At 36.7% G+C, this 25000-nt stretch overlaps 1 protein-coding gene across 1 annotated transcript in view; it reads left to right on the top strand.

Moving 5' to 3' along the window:
* LOC135224955 (uncharacterized) overlaps positions 1-25000 on the top strand; it is a 273007-nt gene that overhangs the window by 70218 nt on the left and 177789 nt on the right. The window contains exon 2 of the mRNA XM_064264267.1: positions 2394-2526. Within this exon, the coding sequence (XP_064120337.1) occupies positions 2394-2526 (133 nt within the window). The remainder of the gene's footprint in view (positions 1-2393; positions 2527-25000) is intronic.

Below are 25000 nucleotides of genomic sequence, written 5' to 3'. Positions count from 1 at the left end.
TATATGTCCTTCTGAAGAAACACCAGCTGATGTCAGATAGTTGGGAAATAACTTTCTTCTTCTAATATGAGTTTTTGGGAAGTAGAGAAATGCTGTATCTTGCTGCTCGTAATATATCCAAGTCGGAGGATTACTAAAGAAGAGAGTTTTGCTGATAATGAGTTCCCTTTCAGAAACCCTGAAACCTATTGTCAGCTTTTGTAGCTAATATTATTATGTTTTTTTTTTTTTTTTTTTTTTTTTTTTTTTTTTTTTTTTTTGTGGTGGGTGCAGCAGGCATTTTTACATGCTCAACTATCAAAGTAAACTCATCAAATGGGATTTTTCGTATTGCCTATTTCGTATGCGATAGCGAAGTGGCTATATATTGCAGTTTCCTGCAATGGAAGGGAACTACAAACTTCAAATTGGGAAATGCATTAACTTCTCCCCTCCAGTCAGCCTATAATGGTATTAATGTTCATATTTTCTCTTTCTATCAACCTATTATTCAAATATCCCCTCCTATCGTAAGCTCCCGCCCGACGCTTCGTACTTATGAAATATCTTTGCTTGATCGCTATTTAATTCACAAATTCCAACCCCGCCCCCCACATCCTAACCCCCTCCCAAATGCATATGGATGCACACTTGCAATGCTTTATTTCTGTCCCAAAAAATGACGAGGAGTGCAAGTGGCAGTAGATAACAATGAGACCTGTGTCCATATTGACTTTCCAGTGGAGCAACTTACGGGATCCTTTTCTGGGTCTCATTGTACGAGTAACTCACTGCCGTTCTCACCGATCTTTCCATGGTCTTATGGACGTTTCAAAGCATTAAGTTTAGAATGGAGGTTGATAAAAGCCCCATAGATATTCATTGGGGGTTGTTTCAGAGATTCATTGGTGGTTATAATCCAAATACTGATCAGACCCGATGAAATAATAAGTTTTTTTTTATTTTTTTTATTTTTTTTATTTTTTTTTTTGTCACAGAAGTGAGGAAAGCATCCTTCACCCTCAATATAAAGGGAGGAGAATTCTCTGTTCTCCCGTGGAAATGAGGAGAGAGAGTTTCCTTTACCCTCAATGAAGTGAGGAGAATTTCCCCTCCTCTCCTGGAAGGGAGGAGAGTTCCCTTTACCCTTGATGTAACGGGTAGAATTTTCTCTCCTCTCGTGAAAGAGGAGAGAGTTTCCTTTACTCTCAATAAAGTGAGGAGAATTTTCTCTCCTCTACTGGAAGGGAGGAGAAGATTTTCCTTTGCTCTCTCTCTCTCTCTCTCTCTCTCTCTCTCTCTCTCTCTCTCTCTCTTTCGGAAGTGAGGGAAGTCTGCTGCTTTGATCTCGGTTTAGCAGAGAGCCTCCTTCCGCGTCGCTTCGGATCTTGCAAACTTGGTTTATTCTCATCTCGTGCTGCACCATCTTCCTTGGGAAAAGGTGAAAAGGAAGATATGCATGAATTTGCTCACTGAATGTGGATAGAGAGAGAGAGAGAGAGAGAGAGAGAGAGAGAGAGAGAGAGAGAGAGAGAGGTTTCATGCCTGCGTGGTGTATTTTATTCAACTAAGAGAATTAATCATTCAACAGTGTTATCCTAACTTTGTTACCTCTGCCAAGAGTATTGTGTTTTTGGTTTAGCCTGTTGTCTGTCTGTCTGACTGCGTTGTCAGGTCTTTAGGTGGAGCCTGTGGAAAGCGCTTTAATTATTTTTTTTTTACATTTTTTTAGTGAGTTCGAGTCTGATTTTGGATTCTGGTCTTTGTGTCCAGTCGTTTATTGTTATTCCACAAATATATATATGAATGTATATTATATAATATAATATATATAATATCTTATATATATATATATATATATATATATATATATACTATATATATAGAGGATACTCCCTCTTATTCGTGGATGAAAGCACAACGGAAACATCAGGTAATTTGGACTTATGCTAATTGTGCAGATTGACCCGTAGTGTCCAACTTCCTCTCTCTCTCTCTTCTCGTCTCTCTATCTCTCTCTCTCTTTAAATAAATAAATAAATAAATAAATAAATGAATGAATATATATAAAGTATTATATATACACTATATATGTCTGTCTTTATATGCTCCCCTAATAATTCTTTATTTGTCCTTCCCTTTCCCTCACTATAGCTAGTTCACTTAAGGTAGATTCTTGGGTGAGCCCTATGCCTGCGAGACGTTTGTGTGGCGGCCGCTGATTGGCTGGGAGCTGACTACCTCCCGGTACCAGCCAATCAGCGGCCGCCAAACAAACGTCTCGTAAACATAGGGCTCATCCAAGAGTCTACCTTAAGTGAACCAGCTATATCAACCACTACACATTCGCACTCAAGGTCCTTTTAATTCCTAATGTCTTTCTCTCTTTCTCTCTCTTTCTCCCCCTCCGGCAGGTGATCTACGCTCTGAGAGGTTGGATTGCCTTCGTGGCTTTTATCGACATGGGCATGGCCGTACAGTGTTTCCTGGACGCCGACTCCTTCCTGGGCACGCAGCTCTATACCAAGGGTGATATTGCGGAACACGGTGAGTGTTAAGTCGTAAGATGGGGTGTAGATGATTATATATATATATATATATATATATATACACATATATATATATACATATACATATATATACATATATATATATATATATATATATATATATATATATATATGTATGTATGTATATATACATATATATTATAAATTAGGAATGCCACTCAAAAGAAAAATATTCCCTTGCAGAAGAAAAAGATGTCTGTGTTTGGCTAAACTGAATGATGAGGTTTATACTACCTATAAGAAAATGCTGTTCTGATGCTGTTCTTAGGGAGATGAGCTGTTATGATCACCAGAAACTTTCTCTCTCTCTCCTCTCTCTCTCTCTCGCTCTCTCTCTCTCTCACTCCTCTCTCTCTCTATATCTATATCTCTTACAATATATATTATTATTATAATATTATATATATATATTATATATATATATATATATATATATATATATATAAAGAGAGAGAGGGAGATTTATTATTTTGGCAATCACAACAGCTCGTCTGTATAAGACCAGCATTTCCTTATATTTAAAAATTTTTATCATTCAGTTTAGCCAAGCACAAACGTCACTTTTATCTCTTGAAAAGGAACATTTTGTTTTGAGCGAAATTCCCCCCATTTCTTGTCCAAGGTAACATGTAGCAAAACAAATATTTGTTTTGAGCGGTATTCCACTGATTTTTTGTGTACGTTTCTTTTTACCTTGTTTCTGCTACAGTTTATGATTGCTACGAGTGTTTGTGTATGAAGATATTATAGCCTCTGAGAGCAACGTTGGGGTATTTTTGTGTCTGTCTGTTTGTCTAAAAAAGTCTGAAATCTATCGATGGGTTTCGATGAAATTCCGTGGGAATGGGGTCAGAGGTCACGCATTCAGTCACGTCGGTCTTTGTTTGTCAGCCTGTAGAAAGCCTGTGTTGAAATACTAGTTATAAATGAAGGCTATAAGATGGTGGACAATGGGACATGCAAGGTGATTAGTTTTAATTTCTTTGTTTTCTTCATTTTTTTCTCTCTAGTGCTTTGTAGTTTTACCATTTGAAAATGACTGCTAAAGTCTAAAGTTTCCAGTTCGTGTAATGAGTCTTAAAGAAATCGGAATATCTTGTACATTTTTGTTTTCATGCCACAAACTATCTGTGTTCCATTTTTAGTTTTCTGTAAAAGAAATCTATTGCGCTGTCTTTGTCTGTCCGTTCGTCCGCACTTTTATTCTGCCCGCCCTCAGATCTAAAAAAAAAAACTATGACTAGAGAGCTGCAAATTGATATGTTGATCATCCACTCCCCAATCATCAAACTCACCAAATTGCAACCCTCCAACCTTAGTAGTTTTTATTTTATTCAAGGTTAAAATTAGCCTTTTATATACAGTAGTCGCATTGCCAAGTAATTGTTTCTAAATATTACACTAATCCCTTACTGATATCAGTGTTTTCTTTTGTCAGGGTCGGTGACAGTTTCTTTCCCCTTGCATCCAAACTTTGGATTTTTTATCTACTTCTGTTTTCCCAGACTCTTCAAGAATCTGAGTTTTGGTATCCTTCTCGCCGACCTTCATTTGTCTCCAAGGTCCACAGAATCTTTAGACCTTGCTATTTTCGTCGGACTTCGGCTTATCAAGACCCCCCCCCTCCCGCCCCCTTATGGTCCTCTATCAGCTACCTGCATTTCTTAGGGATGTAGGTTAAGAGACATTGGGTGATAATAAGCCAGAAATTCAACCAAAGTTTAAGTATTTATTTGGAGGCTGATACCCAGGATCAGAGAGATTCAAGATTGCGTCGGTTTCATTCCTCTGCAGGAAGCCCATCGTTAATAATACCTCAGCTTCTCTGACAGAGGCTAATTGCCTTCTGTCTCGAATATGAAAAATGGGTTTGTTTTTTCGTTTGTATGAGGCCTTTGCTATAGGACTCCTCATGCGGTACACTGTAGGCATTAATTGAGGTTCTTTGCAGCTTCCCATCAGCCCCTAGCTGTAACCCCTTACATTCCTTTTAATGTAACTCCCATCATATTCTCTTTCTTTCATCTTACTTTCCTTCAACTTTTAATAATTGATTCATAGCGCAACTGCGAGGTTTTCTTCCTGTTACACCTTTCAAACAATTTAGCCGTAAATTTCCGTTTCAGTACTAAATGATCTCATAGGTCCCAGCGCTTGGCCTTTGGCCTGAGCCCTATAATCTATTCTTTTCTATCCTTTGCAGTAGGTGACAGATTCAGTTGTATCCTATTTGGTTATAAAAAGAAACGAAGTATAAGGAGACAAAAAAATACAGTATGCCCAACTCTATATCAAGCGATATTTCAGTCCGTGCAAAGAACGGAATCTATAGGTTACAGACCATATGATTATTTGGACGCAAAACGTCGGGGGCGCGCGTTCTAATTGCCAATTATCATAACCGAAATCGTCGTCAGTCGCGGCGCGTTCTGTTTGCACAAGTTTAGGATTGTCACGGCGGGCGTCTTTCCTTGAGGCGGTGAGCAAACACGGAACTGTAAACCCGCTCTCGGGTGAAGTTTGAAAGGCTGGGGACGAGACAGTCTTTGAGGCGATCTTAGACGTTTATATGGATGCCGCTTGCTCCTGTGCGAGGCATCGGCTTCAGGTATTCTTGATGGTGATTTTCTCATTTCCTTCGATAAGTTGACTTCGTAGATAAAACATCAAGCCGTTGAATAAAATGATGTCAACAGTAATAGAAAAATGGGGATAACCAGCTTCTCTTAGGCGTAGCGAATCCACTATATCGACCATGATAAGTGTTTAAGATACTGAAAACATCAAATTCTGTATACACCTTTCATTTACCGTATACGGTACATGTACGGCTGGATGTTTAGCTAAATTTTGAATGATTTCCTTGCGTTTCACCGGTGACATATTTCATTCATTCATATATATATATATATATATATATATATATATATATATATATATATATATATGTATATCTATGTGTGTGTTGTATTTGTGTATGCAAATTATATGTATATGTATTTAAAGTCTTTTAAAAAATGAAGATATTTACATATTGAGTTATTAATTTTACTGTTACCGCATTTCCCACCGCAAATGCACTACTTCCATGAAAGTGTGATTTTTATCATGAAGTAAAGAACATTAAATATCCCTATATACTTTTATTTTTAATATTCTCGCAAAAAGATAAACGTAGAAGCTGACAAACAAAAATGTCCTCGTCCACAGGAAACATAAAATGCCAGCCAAATTCCAAATCAGCAGCGCGAGCAATTGCAAAGCGTGTTGAGGAATGCCCTTTTATCTAGAGTCGTCCCTCTGTGCAACTGCAAAGGCACCTTTAATGCATACTAATTAGACAAATAGAAGACGCTGTGGTTAACAGGGTGCTGCCATCTGTTAGTCGCGATAAGAAGACCCTTTTCCTCCTTCCGTCTTCGACAAATTTCAACAATTATGACGTATAATTAGCCTTTGATATTTTTCTGAGGCTGAAGTACAGGGGTTGAGCGACGCTCTCTCTCTCTCTCTCTCTCTCTCTCTTCTCTCTCTCTCAGAGGGATGAAGGGGAATATAAAAGATGGTCCTTTGTCAGGAAAGGACACCAACACGGATGGTAATGGAAGGTGCGTGTAATGGAAGGCGACCAGTAGGTACTACAGTAGACAATGGAAGACAACTCTACGGAGGGTGAGTTTCCATGGACTAGGTATGAATAACCTACTACCCTTTAGCTTGTGGACCGAGACGGTACAAAACAGAGGAGCTTGGAGGAGCTTTTTGTGATTGGTGATAGTCTACAGTGCGGTCCTAGAGCCATTGGAGCAAGTGATCGAGCGTGCCCCTGAAGAATAGAGTGAGGTTTAACCATAAAGAAAGTGCCAAATATGCATTTGAAATGGTTACGGAATGGAATGGCATATGGAATTTAAACCAAGAGCCAAGCACTGGGACCTGTGGGGTCATTCAGCGCTGGAACAGAAAATTTGAGAGTAGAAAGGTTTGAAAGTTGTAACAGGAGGAAAACTTCGCAGTTGCGCTATGAAACAAATGTTAGGAGAGGGTGGATAGTAAGAAGGAAGAAAAGAGATTATGAATGGAGGTACAGTAAAAAGGATGAAAGGGTTGCAGCTAGGGACAGAGGAAACGTTACAGTAAACCTTATGTAATGCTGACAGTGCACCGCGTGAGGTGCACTGACAGCATTAACCCGCTGCCGGGTTGAAATGGTTACGAAGCCAAACCTGAACTGAATTGAAATTTAGGCGAACGTAGACGACGTGTTTTGTTCAGTGGGGCAGTGATACAGCATTACAATGTTGCTTTCAGTTTAGACGAATTACAGACAAAATTCCCTTTGATCCAACCTGTCATGTTCTCACACCATTTCACGCAAAACTGGAAGGGTGCCCGATGGCCCGTGAACTTGTGGGGCTTTGTGATCTAATAAGCATATTGGAATTAGTCATTTAAATTCAGCTCTGTGATGTATTAGAAATTGTGAATTAATGGTGAGAGAGTTTTACCTTCGAATGCAACACACGACGCATATATATATATGTATATGTATATGTGTATGTTATAGTATATATATATATATATATATATATATATATATATATATATATATATTCAGTTGTATTCCACATAGGAAAATGAAAAGGGTATGTCTCAGAAAATACCCAACAGTTTCGTCGTTTCGTCCTCCAATGGACCTCCAAGAAGAGGTCCATTGGAGAACGAAACTGTTGGACATACCTTTTTCATTTTCCTATGTGGAGTACAACTGAATTACTATATCTTCGTGCCTTAGAAGATTACCAGTACTATATAATATATTAATAATATATATATATAATTATATATATATATCATATATATATATATATACATATATATATATATATATATGTATATATATATATATATATATATACTATATAATGTATAATTTTAGGGCACAGTGTTTCATTGAATAGAATGGCTTTTTCATTGTTAACCAGCTTTTTTGAAATTGCTTCATGTTTTCTAATTACTTTCTTCACTTCATTAGTAACCTGAACAATGAAGTGAAGAAAATAATGAGAAAATATGAAGCAATTTAAAAAAAGCTGGTTAACAATGAAAAAGCCATTCTATTCAATGAATATATATATATATATATATATTATATATATATATATATATATATATATATATATATATATTTATAGGTAAAAGCAATTTTGTTACTACGGACAGTACACACTAACTGTAGGTAAACTGCCAAACTCCAGGTAACAAACGTGGCTGGACTGGAACTTTAAAGCGTTCTTTTTAAACATATTCAATGTATTAGTTTCAGGGAAATTTATATTCATATTATTATTAACTACGAATCATTTGAATGCTGTTGACGGTAAACGTGTCACTTAATTTGTATACTTGAAGATTGGCTAATTCCTTCTTTCTTTTGTTCAAATTTTAGGGAACGCCATACTTCAGTAAGTAATTCCGTTCCCAGCACGTTTCATCCGGGAGGTTTTTTAAGAAATTGTTCAGTCGGTGAACATGTGATGGTCTCTGTAGCGTTCCCTGTTCGATGAATAATTCATAGTTATCATCGAATCCCGGTCTTGGTGAACAGTTCATTAATTCAGTTACATGTTAAGTTGTAGACTTAACATTTGCATTACCAACAAGTTGACGACGAAGGTATTCATTTAAATATTCAAGCTGTTCCCAAATGCATTTATAATGTTCTCAAAGCCTCGAATATCCGGCTCTCGTTTTTTTTTTTCTTTTTTCGTATGGTCACTCTAGTTTTGCGATTCGTCTGCAGCAAACGATTTTATTCTATAGAAATTTGGAGGTGATGATGCTACCTATCACAAACCTTTTTACTGCAAAGTTGAATTAAAAATTTTCACGTTATCGTCACTCTTCCCTCATGAAAATAACGGAATTCAATCTTTCTAACCTACGTAAATCCTGATTTTCAAAGCATTTCCTTAATTTCTTTTGTTTCTGCTTTACTGTGACCAACTACCGCTCACACCAGGTTCCTGAGGCATTTACAGGTTTCAGTGAAGAGTCTATTATTATTATTATTATTATTATTATTATTATTATTATTATTATTATTATTATTATTATTCCTTCAGTTTCCTTCTTTAGATCTCCCCTCTGTAGCCATTGCCATGTGTCATCGCTGGCTAGTTCTTTAGTCTGTCTCATGTATTGTCCGTGCATTGGTTTGTTGTGCCAGTCCTCTGTTCTGTCTGTCATTCTCCTGTCTCTGTATATTTCTGGGTCTTCGTCTACTTTTATTAGTCCTCCTTCCCATGCACTCTTTAGCCACTCGTCTTCACTGGTTTTCAGATAAGTTAGCCCCAAGTGCTCTGTCTCCGATGTTGACGCAGTCTCCCTTCTACACTTAGTAAGTCCTCTCCCTCCTTCCTTTCGTGTTATGTATAGTCTGTCCGTATTTGCTCTTGGGTGTAATGCTTTGTGTATTGTCATGTTTCCTGGTTTTCTGATCTATGCTGCGGAGTTCTGCCTTCGTCCATTCGACTATTCCTGCGCTGTATCTGATTACTGGCACTGCCCATGTGTTTATGGCTTTTATCATATTTCCGGCGTTGAGTTTTGACTTGAGTATCGCCTTGAGTCTCTGCATATATTATTATTATTATTATTATTATTATTATTATTATATAACGAGTCTATTGGCGCGCGCTACGCCCGCTGGAACCCGGCGCTACTGACTCCCCTAACATCCCGATCCTCTTCCTGGGCGGACAAACAGGTTTGCATGGGTCGGGTGGCTGTGTCATGTCTTCCCTGTTGTCACAAACAAGATCCACTCGGATTTTATTATTATTATTATTATTATTATTATTATTATTATTATTATTATTATTATTATTTATTTTTTATTTTTTTTATTTTTTTTGCTTTATCACAGTCCTCCAATTCGACTGGGTGGTATTTATAGTGTGGGGTTCCGGGTTGCATCCTGCCTCCTTAGGAGTCCATCACTTTTCTTACTATGTGTGCCGTTTCTAGGATCACACTCTTCTGCATGAGGCCCGGAGCTACTTCGGCCTCTAGTTTTTCTACATTCCTTTTCAGGGATCTTGGGATCGTGCCTAGTGCTCCTATGATTATGGGTACGATTTCCACTGGCATATCCCATATCCTTCTTATTTCTATTTTCAGATCTTGATACTTATCCATTTTTTCCCTCTCTTTCTCTTCAACTCTGGTGTCCCATGGTATTGCGACATCAATGAGTGATACTTTCTTCTTGACTTTGTCAATCAACGTCACGTCTGGTCTGTTTGCACGTATCACCCTATCCGTCCTGATACCATAGTCCCAGAGGATCTTTGCGTGATCGTTTTCTATCACTCCCTCAGGTTGGTGCTCGTACCACTTATTACTGCAAGGTAGCTGATGTTTCTTGCACAGGCTCCAGTGGAGGGCTTTTGCTACTGAATCATGCCTCTTTTTGTACTGGTTCTGTGCAAGTGCCGGGCATTCGCTTGCTATGTGGTTTATGGTTTCATTTTTCGTATTGCACTTCCTACATATGGGAGAGATGTTATTTCCATCTATCGTTCTTTGAACATATCTGGTTCTTAGGGCCTGATCTTGTGCCGCTGTTATAATTCCTTCAGTTTCCTTCTTTAGCTCTCCCCTCTGTAGCCATTGCCATGTGTCATCGCTGGCTAGTTCTTTAGTCTGTCTCATGTATTGTCCGTGCATTGGTTTGTTGTGCCAGTCCTCTGTTCTGTCTGTCATTCTCCCGTCTCTGTATATTTCTGGGTCTTCGTCTACTTTTATTAGTCCTTCTTCCCATGCACTCTTTAGCCACTCGTCTTCACTGGTTTTCAGATATTGCCCCAGTGCTCTGTTTTCGATGTTGACACAGTCCTCTATACTTAGTAGTCCTCTCCCTCCTTCCTTTCGTGTTATGTATAGTCTGTCCGTATTTGCTCTTGGGTGTAGTGCTTTGTGTATTGTCATATGTTTCCTGGTTTTCTGATCTATGCTGCGGAGTTCTGCCTTCGTCCATTCGACTATTCCTGCGCTGTATCTGATTACTGGCACTGCCCATGTGTTTATGGCTTTTATCATATTTCCGGCGTTGAGTTTTGACTTGAGTATCGCCTTGAGTCTCTGCATATATTCTTTCCTGATCGTGTCCTTCATCTCTTGATGTTTTATATCCCCTCCTTCCATTATTCCCAGGTATTTGTATCCTGTCTCATCTATGTGTTTGATGTTGCTCCCATCTGGTAGCTTTATCCCTTCAGTTCTCGTTACTTTGTTTGCCTTATTTTTGTATGTTATTATTATTATTATTATTATTATTATTATTATTATTATTATTATTATTATTATTATTATTATTATTATTATTATTATTATTATTATTTTATATTGAGTCTTTGCAATTTCCCTTTTAATCGTTTTCTCTTCCACGATAAATGTTGACAATAATTGACCAACGGTAAAGGAAATCACATTCTTCTCCGGTAAAGAGAGTGAAGACTGCTGTGAATACGCTGCTGATGTATTTCTCTCTCGCAGCGTTTCCCAAAGTGTGAACACTGGTCAGTTATTGTTTGATATTATCGCATAAAAGAATGATTATAAGGAGGATTGAAAACTCAGTATAAAATATCAACTCAAATGATGTCATCCTGTTTAGCAGGACTTGTTTAAGAAAGTGTCTTCTTCTTCTTATTATTATTGTTATTATTATTTTATTATTATACCAAAGATGAGCAATACTCATATAGAACATGCCCTCTGGGATCACTGACTTGAAATTCTAACTTCCATTGAATATGGTTTGAAAAAAGTATTATTATTATTATTATTATTATTATTATTATTATTATTATTATTATTATTATTATTATTATTATTATTATTATTATTATTATTATTTTATTATTATACCAGCTAACAGAATCCCTGAGTTTTCAAAATAAGAATAAAATATTCCCACATCCTTTCTGTTAAATACCAATATGAATGTTGGCCAGTTGTTAAATAATATTGCTGAGCCAGAGAAACGATTAATTAATAAGAATACAAAACTTATCATGTAGAATTAATGCGCTAAACAGAACCATTCTTTTTAACAGAATATGATTAAAGGCGGTCATCTTCCAAGATGTTATAATTATTATTATTTTATTAAAAGTAATTGCTGCATCAGCTGCATTAATTTTATATAGGTTCTTCTCTATTTTCCTGATTATGGCAGCTGAGGCAGCAATTACTTTAAATAAAACATGTTTAATAGAGGGTTTACTTCCAGCATATTATTATTATTATTATTACTTTTTGGGGGGGTTTGGGGGAGGGGGGTTGTCTATCACAGTCCTCCAATTCGACTGGGTGGTATTTATAGTGTGGAGTTCCTTGGTGCATCTTGCCTCCTTAGGAGTCCATCACTTAACTTACTATGTGCGCTGTTTCTAGGAGCACACTCCTCTGCATGAGGCCTGGAGATTATTATTATTATTATTGTACTTAGGAAGCAGACCCTCTCTCAAGCATACTTTATTAAAAGTAATGGCTACTTCAGCAGCGTTACACTTGTAGAGATTCTTCTCTATTTTCCGAATAGCGGCTTTTTCCGTGGTAATTAGACAGGCTAGTAGAGCGCCTATGGAGGTCATGATCAAATGCAGAGTCAAAATTGGTGTACATATTTGAATTTTACAGATAAATTACCATATATATACATATCTCTCTCTCTCTCTCTCTCTCTCTCTCTCTTGCTTGCTTCAAGAAAGAGAGAGAGAGAGACAGAGATGTATATATATATCGTTAATGACTTTGATGACTATGGTATCATAGTTTATATCGGTAAAATTCAAATATATACACCAATTTTGACTGTATTTGATCATGACCTCCATAGGCGCTCTACTAGCCTGTCTAAGTACCACGGAAAAAGCCGCTATTCGGAAAATAAAGAAGAAAATCTCTACAAGTGTAACGCTGCTGAAGTAGCCATTCTTTTTTTTTTTATTTTTTTTTTTTTTTTTTTTTTTTTTTTTACTTTTATAAAGATTATTATTATTATTATATTATTATTATTATTATTATTATTATTAATTATTGTATTTTGAAGAGCATTGGCTTTAAGCTCTACCCGGCTTTTTTTTTTCAGTCCAGCTTGGAGGTGGCATGATCATATATAATCTGTCGTGGCACTGGGAAAGACTGAATCTTAAAACGACCATTCCATCTGTCTCATTTCCTTCGCATTATTCCCGCGTCATCTCCTTTGTTCGTCCGTCCTTCCCTCTATTCATCTGACCCCTCGCCTTCGCCTTCCCGTTTCTCTCCCTTTGCCATTTTCCATTTTACGTTTTCTCGCGATTTCCTTCTTCCTGTTAGTTCTTCGTTGCTGTTCAAGTATCTCTCTCTGTTATCTTCATCCTTCTCGCCCTTATTAACATTTATTAACACGGGTAACGATCTGGCCGAGAGGGGAACGTTGTGAGATGTGAGTTTAAGGGAAGGAGGGAAAGAGGGGGTGAGGGGGGTGGGGGGGTTGTTCCCGTCTGCTTTAAAGGGAAATAGTATATATATTCTTCTTCAAGGGAAAGAAATGACGGCATCGCTTAAAGAGAGAAACTGGGGATTTGCATAAAGAGGTAAATATGACGATTTGCCTTAAAGAGGTAAATATAACGATCTGCCTAAAAACATACATATTACGATCTGCCTAACAGAGGTAAATATTACGTCGTCTAAAAAAAATAAATATGATTTTCCTAAAAGAGGTAATGTTACGATCAGCCTAAAAAGATAAATATGACGATCTGCCTGAAAGTTTCCGTTTACCATAACAAATGAAAATTACGATCAGCCTCAAAGGAGCAGTTGAAATCTATCTCAGTTAAGGGGAAAAATACGATCTCCCCTAAACGGTTAGGTTACGATCCTCCGAAACGGGCGGAGTGAGGGTGGGGTGGGGTTGGTAGGGGATGGGTGACCTGCGACCTGCATAATAGAGAAAAAGGAAATTTTCCGCTATTTTCGCGAGAGTTGCGTTCTTAAATGGTAGGGATAATATTTTGCCATTATAAAATCATTTAAAAATGAGCAATTGTAATGTTCAGAAAGCGGAAAAATTGTGGGAACATAACACGGTCTGCTTTAAAGAAAGAAAGTTAAGAATATTACTGAGGGATACTTTTGAAAGACTTATCCCTCAGGAAAAGTGCAACATACATCCTGCCCATGTGAACTCTCGAGAGAGACCGAGATTTTCCAGTCTTGTGATTGGCTTATCAAACAGCCAATCAGGAGCGTCGTAAGGGACTGGCCTAGACATCAGATGCACGGCCGATGTGAATCTAATATCGTAACAAAGTTAAGAACACTTTGCCTTTTAAAAGGAGAATTTCTATATTTAGGGGAAAGAATTACAATCTGCCCAAAAAGGGGAGGGGTGCAAAAGGAGATCCGGTATGCCTCTAAACGGGAAAACCGTGATCACTCCTTCAAGGAAGGGAAAATTGAAATCAGCTTTGAGGGGTAAGATTTGGTTTACCATGAAAGATGAGAAAATGGCCACCCTTAAAGAAGAGAGATTAAAATCAGCCTTCAAAAGGCGGCATTGTCATTCGCTTTTAAAAGGGCTGAAAAGACAATCATTCTTCAATGAGAAAAAGTCGCCTCAAAAAGAGTGAGAGAGAGAGAGAGAGAGAGAGAGAGAGAGAGAAGAGAGAGAGAGAGAGAGAGAAACCCGAAAAATACCTTTATTTTTTCTCAACATTTTTCTTCGTCATTCTCTGATATTCCTTTTTTTCGTGCGCGTCTGAATGGCGTCCGGAACACGATCGGTTTGCAGGTCGTATTTTTGGCCCGGTATCGGGTCATCCTAAGTTCGTTAGTATTTGCAGATATGTCCCTTTTGAAAATTGGTGGTGGGGTTTTGTCCTCTCTGGGACCTGAAATGTTCGCGATGATGCTCTTCTCTATCTATCTCGGCCGTTTTCGTGGTATTTCATTTGTTCGTTGGGGGGGGATTCATTTCACGGTACTTTTTCGTATTTTCAAGGACCTAAGGTAGTCATTTTTACGTGCTTTGCAAGACAGGTGAATAATTACACGTACAGGTTTCATTCATATATATATATATATATATATATATATATATATATATATATATATATATATATATATATATATATATATATTATATATATCTAATAAAAGGGGACATTAAAAACGCCAAAATATAGAGAGAAAATACTATATTTGATGGTCTCTCTCTTCAGGTAGATGAAATGAGAGACAGCAGTTTCTGAAATATATATTTTCTCTCTATATTTGGAATTCTGTTGTAACAGAACACTTTTACCAGACATTATATATATATATATATATATATATTATATATATATATTATATATATAGTATATATATTCTGACTCACATCAGGATCTAACCAACCCAGGTCTTTCAGTTGAAAGACAAAACTGCTACCGACCCAGGCCGACACAAGACAAAAAAACCTTTGAAACCTCGGTACAACTGTACCTAAAAGGCTTTACCTGGGCCATTGCTGATTCGGGAAGTTTGGGCAAAACGCGCTGGTATGCTACGCAGTTAGCCTGACCAGGTAAAGCCTTAGGTACAGTTGTACCGAGGTTCTAAAGGCTTCTTTTTGACTTGTATGACCTGTGGCCTGGTTGGCAGCAGCCTTGTCTTCCAATTGAAATACCTGGGTTCGATCCTGATGCGAGTCCGAAATTCATTTCTGTTCCTGACGTGATTGTGTGATTATTTATATATTTATATATATATATAGTATATGTATATATATATATATATTTACACACACACATATATATATGCATATATATATAGATATATATATATACATAGATATATGTATGTATGTGTGTATACACATAAGGTTACTTGGCTAGTTACTTTGCAAATTGGCTGATAAATAATCTCTCTCTCTCTCTCTCTCTCTCTCTCTCTCTCTCTCTCTCTCTCTCTCTCTCTATATATATATATATATATATATATATATATATATATATATATATATATATATATATATATATAAACACACATATATGAGAAGCATGCTATACAAATATAGAGAAGCTCCCACTGAAATGCTTTCCACAAAACAAGAGGTGCGGCTTCAAGTCACACAAGTATTCCAGAGCCGTAGTCAGGAGCGGTGGCCTAACCTTTTAATCCCGACGATAGTTTTTTATTGCCTTAGGGTGGACTCCCAACTGATATACTATACGCAGTTTCCTAAATGCACCCCGCCAATCTGGTCGCTCCCGGGAGGTGTGTGTCTATTCATTTGTGTTTGTGTGCGTGTGTGGGTGTGTGGGTGTGTGGGTGTGGGTGTGGAGTGTGTGAAAGGGTGTTTGCTTGTGTATTTGTGTGGGCAGTTTAAGTTTCGATACTCATATGACATGGTATGTTTCAGTGCGAATCTGAAATGAAATTGATCTTCAAGTCGAGTTATATGAGTAGATAGAAATATTGGATGCTAAGGCCCTTTTAATTAATTAATTATATCTATGGATATATATCATTCTACTAATAATTATATATAATTATTATATATTATATAACATAAATTAGTTTATCAATGAACTTATTATATCTATCTAATATATATTACAGTTTATTAATTGTATATCTGACTCGTACCTTCCTTAGCACCACTCTCTCTCTCTCTCTCTCTCTCTCTCTCTCTCTCTCTCTCTCTCTCTCTCTCTCGTGAACGGCGAGCGATAATCAGCTTGATTAGCAAAGTTCCCGATGGCTGCAGTCTAGGGTACCGCCTTGGGCCCCCGTCCTATTTTTTTTTTTTTTTTTTATTTTTTTTTTTTTTTTTTTTATCCTTTTCTCTCTCCTTTCCTCTTGCTTATTGGGCGCGGCTTCTGCTGCAATGCTGTGGGTGATGTTCCGTTACAAAGGCTTTTTTTCCTACGCACTTGCGGAGAAAGCTCTTCCATGCAGTCATTGGAAATCTCTTAACCCTATGTTACGTGATGCTTTGCAACAGTGTGCAACGACGGCCTCGGAAGTTCAAGCGGAGCTGCTGTGGATTGCTGCTCTGAAACGATAACCCTTCTGTTCGACTAATTTATTTATGTGTTTAGCAGTTTTTCCATTAATCTGTTAGTTCATCTTTTGTTTTCTTTCCCAGTAACCGATCTCTCCTTTCTGTCTTTCTTATTTCTTCTGTAACTTCTTTCAAATAAACGCCTTATTCTTTGCAAGCTTGAATTTGAAGTCAGTGGCCCCTGCAGGCTTTAGGCTTATTCCGTGTCAATAGGGGTTTATTATCTGAGTAATAATAATAATAATAATAATAATAATAATAATAATAATAATAATAATAATAATAATAATAATAATAATAATAATAATAATAATAATAATATGTACGCCTGGCAAACAGACCTCTTTCAAAACAAGTTTTATTAAAAATAATGGCAGAATTCACAGAATTGATTTTGTACAATATTCTTTCAATTCTCCTTATGATTTTCCTTTCTGGCACGCTGGTATTATAAAGCAGCTGTCCAATGTTCATCGTGCTGTAGTCGTCAACGGAAATTTTGGGCGGGCTGGTGTTATCAAAAGCAAAACTGGTTATCAGGGACAGGCTGGGGTCGTCAATAGGTATACAGGTGGGTTTCGTAGGTTGGGAACAGGCCGTAGTCGTCAGGGGTCTATCCGGTATTTGCACCCGATCTACGTCGTTTGCGAATCTTAGAAGCGCTGCACATCGGGAGGGAGAAGCCCAGTTTGAACATCACACAGGAGACCTTCCTCCTCCCCACCGCCGTCAGGAGAGCAGCAGACCGCCCCACAACGACCATCGCACCAGAGGGATCCTGAGGATGATAGAAACATTAGCTCTCATCGTGAGGACGTCCCTAGTAACCCTGAGGGTGATCGCAGCTCGAGCTCTCGCCCTGAGGACGACCTGGTAGCACGCCCTTCGAGGGGACCTCCACCATCACCAATAAGGATGAGGCTCCGCCCACGAAGAGGACAGCCAACCAGCAACGGGCCCCCTGATGACATCGCTCGTGACGTCACAGGTATTGCCCAATGAAAAGTGAGGTACCTGTTTCTTCAAGCCAACCGAATGCAATAAATAGTGTGAATACATCTGACACAGACCATTGCACTCAGCGATCCCGTCCCGAAGATGGCCAAACGAGGTGGCCGAAACATGTAGACGCCTTAAAAAACCAGAAAAGAAGAAATAACAAGAAATACCGGATAGACCCCTGACGACTACGGCCTGTTCCCGACCTACGAAACCCACCTGTATACCTATTGACGACCCCAGCCTGTCCCTGATAACCAGTTTTGCTTTTGATAACACCAGCCCGCCCGAAATTTCCGTTGACGACTACAGCACGATGAACATTGGACAGCTGCTTTATAATACCAGCGTACCAGAAAGGAAAATCATAAGGAGAATTGAAAGAATATTGTACAAAATCAATTCTGTGAATTCTGCCATTATTTTTAATATAATAATAATAATAATAATAATAATAATAATAATAATAATAATAATAATGCTTTCTTTCCATGTGTACTTAACTGCATATATATATTAATCATGTACTGAAATCTACGTCTGCTAGTAGTCTGGTGATATAGTTATGGTGTCAAGAAATCTGTTTTTGGTACCTGCTTCTGTTACCTGTCTCTTGGTATGTGTGTAAATCAGCTTTCTATTGTACTTACCTCTTAATTTTATATTTCTTTTTATTAGTTGTATATATTATGCATCTGTTGATACATGTATATTTTAGCTGTCTCACAATCCATGTATAGACTGGTATTCTATAAATAAATGGAGCTTTTCTGTATTTATTGATGTGTACTTTTTAATTTTTATGTATTTCAAAGAAAACAACTCCCCTTGATAAAAGATGTTAATATCAACATCATTGATAAATGTGATTTGGCTGTGTTTGTGCATATTTCCTTGTTCTCAATAGCAAACAAACCTATTAAGAAGATTTTATGTGTTTTAAGTTTTTATATATGTTGTAACTCATGTTGGCCTTGTACTTCAAGTCGTTAGACAATGCTGAATATCTTCTCCTAATGCATAAGTTTATACGTTGCTTACGTGATTTATTTCGTCTAATAAGTAAATGTTGATAACGTCAGAATTAAATAAATCCTGTAGTAGATCCACATCAACCGTGCATTTGATGTCTAGGCCAGTTCCTTACGACGCTCCTGATTTGTTGTTGATAAGCCAAATACAGGGCTGGAAACTCTCAGTCTCTCTCGAGAGTTCACATGGGTAGGATCTATGTTCCACCTCTCCTGAGGGATACGTCTTTCAGGAGAGGTGGAACATAGTACATCCTGCCTATGTGAACTCTCTCGAGAGACTGAGAGTTTCCAGCCCTGTGATTGGCTTATCAACAGCCAATCAGGAGCGTCGTAAGGGACTGGCTTAGACATTAGATGCACGGCTGATGCGAATCTACTGTAGTTTAGCTTGTGCCTAATAAATATAGTGAGAGGTCATAGTGGGATATGCAGAGGGATTTGGGGTCTCTATAAAATCCGCAACTGTTCCTTCATTTTGAACAGCAGGACGTTTGAAAATACAAATAATGTTGAATCTCTCTCTCTCTCTCTCTCTCTCTCTCTCTCTCTCTCTCTCTCTCTCTCTCTCTCTCTCCTTTATCTACTTGTCTTCCTTAGTTTATGTCAGGGCTGGCAATGATTAAATCAAACTGATTTAATCAAGTGATCACATCATTGATTTTTCATTAAAAAAATCATAATTTTTTAAAACTTTTATTTTAAAACTTTTATTTTATTTTTATTTGAAAGCAAATAAATTGAAAAACATGGTTCGTAGGTTAATAAAAAAAAAACTTAAGCATAACTGTGCTGCATCTATTTGTTTTGATATAAAAAAATTGCAAGTACATACTTTAGGCCAGAACTGGAAACCTAAGAGATAACTCGATAGTAATTCTGTCATAAAATACATTTTGAGGAAAAAAAGGATTGAACAATAAATAAAAAAATCAAATAAACAAAAAATCAAGTAAATCACTGACTTATTTATTCATTTTTTAAATTAAAAAATAAATAAATAAGTCTATAGTCTATACTCTATAGTATATGACTCTAAACCATAAGAGATGGAAGAAATGAAATTCTCATGAAAATACCGTAGAGTTATTACAGTAATTCCACGCCGTACATTCCCGTCTCCTAGTTTTGCTTGTAGCATGTCATGATATCTCAATTTATGGCCACAAAATTCTCAAGCTTCAAGTTTTTTTTTAACATTTCATTCATCAAAACTGCTAAAGTTATAGAAGAGGAAAAGCAAAAATACGGGAAAAAGTTATGCGTAGTTTAGACGTCCATAATTCGTCTTAAATATACTGTACTCAGTCGTTTTTTTTTCCGTCTTAAATATACTGTACTCGGTTTTTTTTTTCGTTTTAAATATACTGTACTCGTTTTTTTTAATGTGGTCTGGGGCAATAGATTACAGTGGGACGCGAGTAGGCAACACTGAATAACTTACGTTTTTAGTTCTAGTTTCATAAGATTAATTAATTAATTTATCTGTTTATTATTCATGTTTTTTTGAGAAAAATTAAATACAGTAGAACTGACCCAATGCTTGCATCATTCCATCCGGATCCATTTTGTAAGATTGACATAAGGATCGTGTCAGTTCTATAAAACTGACCTAGAGTTTGTCATTCTGGTAAAACTGACCCAATGGCTGTTTCAGTTCAGTAAAACCAACCTTCAGTTTGTTTCATTTCCGTAAAACCGAGCTTTAGTTTGTGTCACTTCGGTAAAAGCGAGCTTTAGTTTGTGTCACTTCGGTAAAAGCGAGCTTTAGTTTGTGTCACTTCAGTAAAAGCGAGCTTTAGTTTGTGTCACTTCAGTAAAAGCGAGCTTTAGTTTGTGTCACTTCGGTAAAAGCGAGCTTTAGTTTGTGTCACTTCGGTAAAAGCGAGCTTTAGTTTGTGTCACTTCGGTAAAAGCGAGCTTTAGTTTGTGTCACTTCAGTAAAAGCGAGCTTTAGTTTGTGTCACTTCGGTAAAAGCGAGCTTTAGTTTGTGTCACTTCGGTAAAAGCGAGCTTTAGTTTGTGTCACTTCGGTAAAAGCGAGCTTTAGTTTGTGTCACTTCAGTAAAAGCGACCTTTAGTTTGTGTCACTTCAGTAAAAGCGAGCTTTAGTTTGTCACTTCAGTAAAAGCGAGCTTTAGTTTGTGTCACTTCGGTAAAAGCAAGCTTTAGTTTGTGTCACTTCGGTAAAAGCGAGCTTTAGTTTGTGTCACTTCGGTAAAACCGAGCTTTAGTTTGTGTCACTTCAGTAAAAGCGAGCTTTAGTTTGTGTCACCTTCAGTGAAACCAACATTTAGTTTGTGTCATTTCCGTAAAACCAACCTTCAGTTTGTGTCATTTCCGTAAAACCGAGCTTTAGTTTGTGTCACTTCAGTAAAAGCGAGCTTTAGTTTGTGTCACCTTCAGTGAAACCAACATTTAGTTTGTGTCATTTCCGTAAAACCAACCTTCAGTTTGTGTCATTTCCGTAAAACCGAGCTTTAGTTTGTGTCACTTCAGTAAAAGCGAGCTTTAGTTTGTGTCACCTTCAGTGAAACCAACATTTAGTTTGTGTCATTTCCGTAAAACCAACCTTCAGTTTGTGTCATTTCCGTAAAACCGAGCTTTAGTTTGTGTCACTTCAGTAAAAGCGAGCTTTAGTTTGTGTCACTTCAGTAAAAGCGAGCTTTAGTTTGTGTCACTTCAGTAAAAGCGAGCTTTAGTTTGTGTCACTTCGGTAAAAGCGAGCTTTAGTTTGTGTCACTTCAGTAAAAGCGAGCTTTAGTTTGTGTCACTTCAGTAAAAGCGAGCTTTAGTTTGTGTCACTTCAGTAAAAGCGAGCTTTAGTTTGTGTCACTTCAGTAAAAGCGAGCTTTAGTTTGTGTCACTTCGGTAAAAGCGAGCATTAGTTTGTGTCACTTCAGTAAAAGCGAGCTTTAGTTTGTGTCACTTCAGTAAAAGCGAGCTTTAGTTTGTGTTACTTCAGTAAAACCGAGCTTTAGTTTGTGTCCCTTCAGTAAAAGCGAGCTTTAGTTTGTGTCACCTTCAGTGAAACCAACATTTAGTTTGTGTCATTTCCGTAAAACCGAGCTTTAGTTTGTGTCACTTTAGTGAAACCGACCTTTAGTTTGTGTCATTTCCGTAAAACTGACCTTTAGTTTGTGTCATTTCCGTAAATCCAACATTTAGTTTGTGTCATTTACGTAAAACCGGCCTATAGTTTGTGTCATTTCCGTAAAAGCGAGCTTTAGTTTGTGTCACTTCCGTAAAACTGACCTATGCTGGGTCATTTCAGTGGAAATGACCTAACGTCTGTGTCATTTCCGTAAAACGGACATAACGTTTTGCAATTTATTATAAATCAAGGTCTAAAGATATTTAGACATTGTTATAAATTACCTCGAATATGTGTCATTATCGAAGAGGTGACGTAACGTTTATATCATTTCAGTAGAAATTGCCCAACGCGTATCATTTATTCTGAAATTTCTTTTATAGATATCAACTGCTTGTCGATTTGATTCTTCCCGTAAGTTATCATTGCTGGTCGCCAGTGTCTGTATACCGCAAATTTGAACGAATTAAATTACCGACTCTTTAAAAATAGAACTCAAGTATCCTTAGCTTTTTAATTGGATATTTAATTAATGAATTCATTGTGCCCGATAAGAAAACAAAGAACTATAATACCAAAATGATATAAAGAAATAATATATCTCGGATCAATTTTGTTTCTAATGAAGCTGCTTTCTTTGCACTCGATAATATTGCAGTTATGCATAGGATGGATGTTATAATAATAATAAGAATAAAAAACTATTCGTTTTCCGAGTTTCTGAAGAGCAATAAGGACTGCTAACTAAATGTCTCGAAATTATATTTCAACTTATATACTTTTTACTAGTTTTGAGAATTCAAATGTTCACTAAGTCCTTCAGCTCAATAATAATAATAATAATAATAATAATAATAATAATAATAATAATAATAATAATAATAATAATAATAATAATCCTTAAAATCTCATAGTAGCACGAGTCACTAAAATGGTAAAGAAATCCACACCGGTGTAAATGTAAACATAGATTTGCAATATATATGCTTGATGCTCCTTGGACTTCTTCACCAACAACAACATCAACAACAACAACAATAATGATAATGTCTTTGTTCAGGAAGCATCCAAATACCAATGGAAGATGGTTCGAAATAAAGAAAAAGATACCTTCATTGTTAAACCTTTTAGTATATAAATCCCAGATCCGTCCCTGCCTAATCGATCTCCCTCCGACCGAGAGCGATAATAATAAGGGTATTGAAAGATGAGACGGAGACCGAGGAGAGAGGGATGAGATGAATATGGAATGAAAAGGGGAAAAGATTAACGCTAAAAGGAATAATAATGATAAATATAAGTTGAGTTGAGTTGAATATAGAATTTAGGCCCAAGGCCAAACACTGGGACCTATGATGTCATTCAGCGCTGAAATGGAAATTGACAGTTAAAGGTTTGAAAGGTGTAACAGGAAGAAAACCTCAAAGCAGTTGCACTATGATTCAAGTGTTAGGTGAGGCTGGAAAGTAAGATGAAGATAAAGAATATGAAAGGAGGCACAGTAAAAGAAACGAAAGTGGTTGCAGCTAGGGGCCGAATGCACACTGCAAAGAACCTTAAGTAATGCCTACAGTGCACCGCATGAGGTCCACTGACGGCACCACCTCCCTACGGGGGATAAAGAAAAGTATAGCCCCTGCAGGGGGGTAGTGCCGTCAATACACCTCATGTGGTGCACTGTAGGCATTACCTAAAGGTCTCTACAGCGTCCCTTCGGACCCTAGCTGTAACCTCTTTTTTTCCTTTTACTGTACCTCCGTTCATATTCTCTTTCTTCCATCTCCTACTTCACCTGTCAAACCTTACTGTCGATTTAACCCTTTCAGCGTTGATGACCTCGTAGGTCCCAGCTCTTGACCAAACTCTATATTCTTTATTCTATTCTATAAGTATAGCGAATAAAGGTAATTTAGACGTGAATGGTTCTAAAGTGCTGTTCGTGGTACACAGGAACGTGCTGGGTTGATAGAAATAAAAGCATGATAAAAAAAAGGTCCCCTTGAATAAGGATGGATCCTACAAAGGACCTCAAAGAATACTACTGCTCGTCGCAGAATGATAGTGAGGAAGACCTTGACATAATCGGAGAAATCTTAACTGACGAAGGTATTTCCTCGAATGCATAGTGTAGAGTGTTGTATAATTGTAGCTATGTAGCTGGATGAACATATATATATATATATATATATATATATATATATATATATATATATATATATATAAATTCTTCTGTTAAAACATGATGCATATTAAATATAAAAGGCCTATTAAAACACTGGTTTAAAGCCAAGGAATATATTTCGGTGGACTAAATTCCACCCTTATCAAGTAGTGAATGACAGAAGTTACATTGGCGTGATATATAGTGGGAGATATGCCTAGGCGTCACCTAAGGGCATATATCTCCCACTACATATATATCTAGCCAATGTAACTACTTCTATCATTCACTAGTTGATAAGGTGGAAGTTAGTCCACTGAAATAGTCCTTAGCTTTAAACCAGTGTTTTAATGGACCTTTTATATATATATAATATATATATATATATATATATATATATATATATATATATCTATATATATATCTATATATATATCTATATATATATATATATATATACTATATATATAGATATTATATATATATAGATATCTATATATATATAGTATCTATATATATATATATATATATATATATATATATATATATATATATATATATATATATATATATATATATATATATATAAAATTCTACCCTGTGTTTAACGATAGTCGATGGTTATTAGACAGCGTTTCACCACTGAAGACGCTTACTCATAACTTCTGGATGGTAGAACTGTACGTTATGCTCCTAGGGTTGGAACTTGCCATCTTAACCCTGTCTTATACCGCAGTCATTTTTGACGGTTTGGGTACACTGGTGCATCAATATAAACAATATAAACATACATCATACATACATACATAATATATATATATATATATATATATATATATATATATATTCTCTCTCTCTCTCTCTCTCTCTCTCTCTCTCTCTCTCTCTCTCTCTCTCTCTATATATATATATATATATATATATATATATATATATATATATATATATATATATATATTAGTTTCTGGGTTAATAACTCAGAAGAAATGTTCACCGTATAGAGTTATCCTATGCACCAAACTGAACTGTCTTTACTCCTGTAGGTGACTGTATGACTTA

Source organism: Macrobrachium nipponense, chromosome 12, assembly GCF_015104395.2.
Source record: "Macrobrachium nipponense isolate FS-2020 chromosome 12, ASM1510439v2, whole genome shotgun sequence".
In the NCBI taxonomy this organism is placed as follows: domain Eukaryota; kingdom Metazoa; phylum Arthropoda; class Malacostraca; order Decapoda; family Palaemonidae; genus Macrobrachium; species Macrobrachium nipponense.
This window is presented reverse-complemented; position numbering and strand designations above follow the sequence as displayed.